Source organism: Acanthisitta chloris, unplaced genomic scaffold (assembly GCF_000695815.1).
Source record: "Acanthisitta chloris isolate BGI_N310 unplaced genomic scaffold, ASM69581v1 scaffold31899, whole genome shotgun sequence".
In the NCBI taxonomy this organism is placed as follows: Eukaryota; Metazoa; Chordata; class Aves; order Passeriformes; family Acanthisittidae; genus Acanthisitta; species Acanthisitta chloris.
In genome coordinates, this window is record NW_008693585.1 from 307 (window position 1) to 6,903 (window position 6,597).

The 6,597-nt window shown below is 54.5% G+C and overlaps 1 protein-coding gene across 1 annotated transcript in view; it reads left to right on the forward strand.

Annotated features, from left to right (window-relative positions):
* Window positions 1-5,302: 5,302 nt before the first annotated feature.
* The window catches only part of LOC103810228 (sodium-dependent serotonin transporter-like), a gene marked incomplete at both ends in the record, with an annotated part of 3,075 nt that continues 1,780 nt past the window's right edge, over window positions 5,303-6,597 (forward strand). Inside the window, one exon of the mRNA XM_009083122.1 lies at window positions 5,303-5,409. Within this exon, the coding sequence (XP_009081370.1) occupies window positions 5,303-5,409 (107 nt within the window). The remainder of the gene's footprint in view (window positions 5,410-6,597) is intronic.

Sequence of the window (6,597 nt, forward strand, 5' to 3'; positions counted from 1 at the left end):
GAGCCCAGAGGAGCCCGAGTCACCCCACTCTGCCTCCTCTCCACACCACAGCCCCTCGGAGAGTGCCCTGCCCGCAGCTCCATCAGCATATCTTCTGGTTTTCTCCTCCAGGACATTTCCATAGAAACAGCATCCCAGCTCCATCGCAGTCCAGTTTCCAATAACTACAGACTGCATTACACGAGGGCAGTGCTGCTTGGCCCTGCTGCACAAAGCCACTGGCCACCAGCACAGCCCTGCTGGCCCTCCCTGCCATCCCGGGAAGGGACTCAGTGCTGGCAGGGAGAGCAGGGACACATTCCCTCCTCTGTCATCCCCCACCCCACCTGGACCATCCTCTGCCTCGGAGCCTTTCGCTCTGCACTGGTGCTCAGTGGCACTGCAAATGACAGGAATGATGCTCCCAGTGCTTCCCCTCTGCTGCCTGGGCTGCCAGGACAACAGGAGAGAGCTCTGAGCTTGGGATTAATCCTCATTCAGTCCCTCCTGTACGTTACAGGGACCAGGAGGAGAGCTGGGCCACATCCGTTGTGGAGAAAAACCTGTTTCCGTGTGCTCTGTTTGCTTTTCAGTGTTTATTTGCTTGTTAAATAGCTGTTAACAGAGGTGGGAGCAGGACAAATGTTACTGAGCTGCAGCAACAGGGCTGACTTGCTTGGGGGTATGTGATCTCCGGGCCAGATGGATCACAGAAAGATTTTGGGATCCATGGCAATCCACCCTGGGCAGCTCTGAGTGCTCCTCTCTGCAGTCACTGAGTGTTGACTTGACACTCATGATTCTAATCGCAGCCTGGGGAATTACCCTGGCCTCAGGTTGGGTTCCCTGTGGGTGCCAAAGGTCTTGCTGTGCCACACTGGGAATCTGTGCCTGTTTGTCCCTATGGGACAGACTGCTGACCCCCAGGGCAGTGATCCTGGCAGCCACTGTCACCAGTTCATCCTCTCTGCACAGCAGCCTGTGCTGGGGGTCAGGCCATGGAGAACCTGGGGATGGAGTCCCCTTCCCCCAAAAGAGGTGTGGGAAGAGGGCTGAAGAGGCAGGAGCTTGAGAGTTTTCCAGTCTGAACCTCTCAGCCTGGCCAGGAACTGAGTTCCATGGCTGTGCCACCTCTCCTGTCATTTATTGGTGTCCACAGGCTCTACAGTCTCACCAGGCAATTAAGCCACACTAATAAACACCCATAATGAGAGCATTGAGGCCTCATCAAGAGCCATGAGATATCAGCAGTGAGTGCAATCCCCAGGGGAGAGGCAGCCAACTCACTCCCCTGTCCCTGAGCTGTCCCCAGGCAGCACAGAGCTGTGGCTCCAGGTACCTGCTGATGTTGACACTGAGAAGGTGTCAGGATCCTGATGAGAGGGCACAGCAAGGCTGTGTCAGGCACAGCCTGGCATAGCTCCAGTCTCTGTGAAGCTTTTTCAGCCCAGTCTGACCTAAACTAACAACAGCTTCCAGCCAGGAACAGCTGTGCTAGCTCCAGCCCAGTCTGACCTAAACTAACAATAGCTTCCAGCCAGGAACAGCTGTGCTAGACAGGGTTAAAAAAATCACTCCTGTATTATCTTCTTTTGGGAAAAAAAGTCAGCAGAAAGAAACACAGGGACAAGCTCTCCCCAAGCCTTGCTGGCTCCGTTTCTTTGGAGTATTCTGCTTCTCCCTAAATTAAAGACAGGTGGGAGACAATTGGCCCCTGATTTCTGGAGCCTGGAGAGCTTAAATGAGAACACGTTGATTTGTCCTTAATGTGATTAAGTTACATCTCTGAGTATCTGCTAATTGAATTAAACTTCCCACTGCTGCCTCTGTGACTTAAACAGGATAGTTGTTTTAAGACCACAGTTCACTCCTCTGCATTTCCCTGCACGGATGAGCAGGTGGGATAAGAGCAATCTGCTAATCAAGTCATTGTGGTGTTTAAAAACAACTCTATGGATATTCAAATTTCAATCTGATTTGAGCTGGATTTAACCTCTGCATTTTCAATCTAAAGTGATTTGTGCTTAGAGTAAAGAAAATAACAGGGAAAAGCAGGAGTAAAGGGATGAGAGAGTGCATGGAGTGTGTCTGACTGGGATGGTGCAGGTGCTGAGACAGGAGAATATTGGGAAGGAATTCTTCCCTGTGAGGTGCTGAGGCACTGGCACAGGTTGCCCAGGTTGTTCCATCCCTGAAAGTGTCCCAGGCCAGGTTAGATGGGGCTTGGAGCCTCCTGGGCTAGGCAAAGGTGTCTGGAATGAGATGACCTTTACAGTCCTTCCAACCCAAACCAGTCTGAGATTCTCCAAATCTATGATCTCCCCAAGACACCTCTCCCCCTGCCCTTCTCCCATCTCCAGCAGCCTTGAGAACCTGCCCCACGTTTCCACCTTGCAGCTTGTGGAACAAGAGCAGATCTCAAAGCTGTGTCCTCATCGAGTTGACAGCACAGCCCTGACCTGCTGCCGGAGGAGCCGCAGCCGCGTGAGCGTGTCGGGACCATGGCACGGGTGGGCAATCAGCTGCCCCTGCAGAGGGTGGCAGCAGGATGGGAGCACTGGGAGCACTCATGGCTCATTCCCCAGCGAGGACCTGGGGGGATCTGTCAGGGTGGAGGCATTGAACCGATGGTGCAGCACATCCCTGGCTGGGCTGGAGTGGAGCAGCTGGGAATGGATCCTGGTCATCATGGCTTGGCTCAGGGAGCTCTCAAGACAGCAACATGAACATCCCTGTGCTGGAAAACTGCTGCACAGCTCCAGCTTGGAGCAGCTGTGGGAATAGTTCCAGCTCTGCCAGGTTCACACCGTTCCTGCATGCACAGCTCTGCCCCAGGGACAAGGACAAAGCTCACCCTGTGTGAGTTAACTGATCAGTGAGAGGGGAACGGGAGGATCTTCAGGAGAGCTTAGTTTAGGAGATGCCAGAGGCTGAATAGCTGCTGCTGCACACCAGGAAAGAGGTCTCAGGCTGGTGCCCCATGCTGAGGGATGCTGGGGAGGTCCCTGACCCCCCAGACTCCCTCAGACCCCCCCAGACTCCCTCAGACCCCTCTGGTTGGGACTGCCAGTGACTGAGTCCATCTGCTGAGCCTTCCTGAGCAGGGCGCTCTGGTTGGGACTGGCAGTGACTGAGCCCATCTGCTGAGCCTTCCTGAGCAGGGCTGGGCACGGGAGAGTCACCCCCTTGTCACACCAAGCCACTCCCTGTAAATCACCTGGAGAAAAGAAGGGACAGCCACAGAGGAGTGCTATTATCTGATATTTTTTACAGTTGCTATGGCACCAGCTGCCTCAGTTCTGTCATTTGTGCCATGAGATGGTCTTTGGTTGGCAGTTAAACCTGCTCCCCCAGCACACTCCAGGCAGATCACCCCAGGAGTGGGGATTTCTCACCCCTCTGCCCCTCTGGCAGCTCCTGCAGCCCCCACTGCTGAGCACAGCCTTGGCTTTCATCTCCACACCCTCGTTGGAAAAGGTCTGTGACCAGAATCCACAGCTCCACAAAGTCCCAGGAGTGACACAAATCCTGTATAAACCACAGGAGATTAACTGTCCCTCACCTGTGTGCTGGGGCTGACGGGAGGGAGCTCACAAAGGAGGACTCTGCCTGGCTCTGGCAGGACCCCAAGGACCCCTACTCCTTCCCCACCCCATGCAGGATCCACCCTGACACCCTCCCACCCAACCCTTCCCTGGGGGAACAGACCCAGTGCTTCTCATGAGCCCACGAGCAGAAAACTGCTGTGTTTCAAAGGAGAAGGGTTAAAGGACCAATAATTTCCTGTTGCACAGCAGAGAGGGAGAAGCTGTGCAGGATTAGACCCACCACCCATCCCTGCCCATTGGGAGGAGGCAGGTCAGGGCTGGGGACCCCAATTCATGCTCCCCAGACTGGGTCAGGAGACACCCAGGGGCACACAGAGAGGTGGGACACAGCCAAAAGCAGGAGGGGTGGATGGCTAGGAGGAAAAATTCCCCTTCCCAGGGCTCTCAGGCTCACACTGTGCTGGTGAGGAGCCAGTGGGTGATGTCCTGACCTCAGGGTGGTTGTGCCACCACAGCTGATCTAAACCCACCAAGACACAGCCTGTCCTGCCCACCTTGGGCCATCCAACAGAGCCCAGCACCAGCACCCCAAACTGCTCTATACAACAGGAGATGTGTAGATGTGGCACTTGGGGACATGGTTTAGTGGTGCCCTTGACAGTGCTGGTTGGACTCAATGGGCTTGGAGGTCTTGTCCAGCTTCAAGGACTCCAAAATTCCATTCTATGTCAGCCCAAGCAGACAGGGCCAGACACAGCAACAACCAATAAAATAGATGTGTTTGAACTGGAGGTTTCTAACGGGTCTCCATGTGTGTGCCTGAGGGATTAACAGTGTCCAGAGGCTTCCCAAGCTGGGCAGACACCAGGCAGCTGCGTCACGTCGTCACAGCAACCCTCTCGTGGCCCTGAAGCCTCAGCTGCTGCCTCTGCCTCTCCTGCAGCCTCTTTTATGTCAAGATGCTGTGAAAGCCAAGGCTGGAGCACCCCAGAGCCCTGGGAGCACCAGGTGAGGTGCAGGGACCTGCCCAGCTCTGCATGGGGATGTTCCATGGCTCTAAGATCATCACAGGGCAGCGAGCGGTGGCTTTGGGGACACTGCCATCCCCTCCTGGGCACAGCTCAGCTGTGGAAGCTCTTTCACGTGGTTTATCCCCAACAACTCACACTCTGGAGAGACCTGGGAGCTGAGGTGGATGAGGTGACCTTTAAAGGTCCCTTCCAACCCAAACTGTTCCACGATTCCCGAGCTGCCCCTGCGAGAGAGAGTGGTCACCTCCTCGAGTGGGTCTGGTGTCACCATTCTCAGCGTGGTGATAGCAAACCACACCAAGGAGAAGGAAATAAGGATTTGTGAGCAGGAAAGAGGAAACCCAGTGGTGTTTCACCACCTCAGCCCCCAGCCCAGCCCGTGGGGGCAGAGAGGACAGGACCCTCGGGGTGATGCTGCTCCCAGCTCAGGGCTGCTCTCCCCTCCTGCCTTTGATCCGAGCATGGCTCTGCTCTCCTGCCTGCTGCTCCCTGCCGTGGGTTTGCAGCGGGAGGTGGGGAAGCGCAGTCAGCCTGACCCTCCCCTCCTCGGATCTGTCATCAGCAACAGAGAAATCCTTCCCGGCCCCAAGTTCCTCAGCCTGAATCCTGCAGGATTTGCCAGGGCGGCAGGATGGCAGAGCAGCCCTGCCCGGGTGCCCCTGGCAGCCCTTCCCAGCAGGGCACAGCTCCCTGCCCGGGTCCCCCTGCCAGCCCTGCACCCCTGAACCCCCAAACCCACCCCAGGGACAAGTGGAGCAAAAAGATGGATTTCCTCCTCTCGGTCATCGGATTTGCCGTCGATCTGGGCAACGTCTGGAGGTTCCCTTACATCTGCTACCAGAACGGAGGGGGTAAGGACACCCCGGGGGTGATTCGAGTCTTCTTTTGCAGAAAACATGCAATTTTTTTATCATTTTCCATCTTTTCCACACTGAAAAACTCCTGTTTCTTTTTCCTTCTTTGTCTCCAGCTGCTCTGCTCCGGACAGGGTGGTTTAGAGACCAACCCAACTTCTCCTGACATCTGTTCTGTTTGTGTCTTTCTTCATACAAATTCCTCCTCCATCCACTCCATCCTCCTTCCCTGGGGTCCTTTCCTCCTTCCCTGATGTCTTTCCCTCCTCTCCCAGTGGGGTTAGAGCTATGTTAGCAGCTCTAGAATCACAAAGGGAAAACTAGCAAGGTTCAAACTGGAAAGGAAAAAAAGGATTAAGATCCTTAAATTTGGGGTGGGAGGCTCATACACTTTATCATCTAGTGACTCTGGGCAGCCCTTTGGGATGGATTGTGGTTTAAAATCATCCTCACAAAGCATCCCACCCTCCTGCTGTGGTTCCTGGCTGGCTGTGCTGGACCTCACGGACAGAATTCCCTGGCTCCAGGAGGTTCAGTGTGTGAAGGATCACTGGAAAGGGAAGATGCAATGGAGGAAATGAATTTCCATGGAGGAAAAAAATGACAACTAAATAAATTGCTTTAAATAGAGTAGGATAGAAACTCCTTCATAGAGACATTAAAAACGAGGGATGAGAATTTTGTGCTGTTTGGGAAAGCACAGTGGGTTTAATTGCCAAAGTTGGCTGTCGGGGAACATCCTCTACTGCTTGGGAAAATTAGAAAGAGATAATTAGTTCCACACTCAAGGCAAAACTGTGGATCCCAAGTGCCCACACTGATGCTCAGTTATTTGTGAGCTGCTCCTGTGGGATTGGGAGCAAACCTGAGCTCCTTTGTGTGGCTCTGGTTCAGGTTGGTGGTTTCCATGCATGAGGGAGGGTGAGGAGTTCAGGCAGCAGCACTGGGGAGCACAGACACAGTCCCCATGGAGTGGGAACACTGGGATAACCAGCACTGGGATCACCCACAGCCTGCAAGGGAAACACTGGGAAGAACATGGTCCCACTGGGCCAGTCCTATGGGGGCTGCAGGAGGGTGCTGGGAATGCTGAGGGTACTGGAGATCCTGGCGGTGCTGGGGATTTTGGAGGTGTTGGGGATGCTGGGACTGCTGGGATGCTGGGAATGCTGGGGGTGCTGGGAA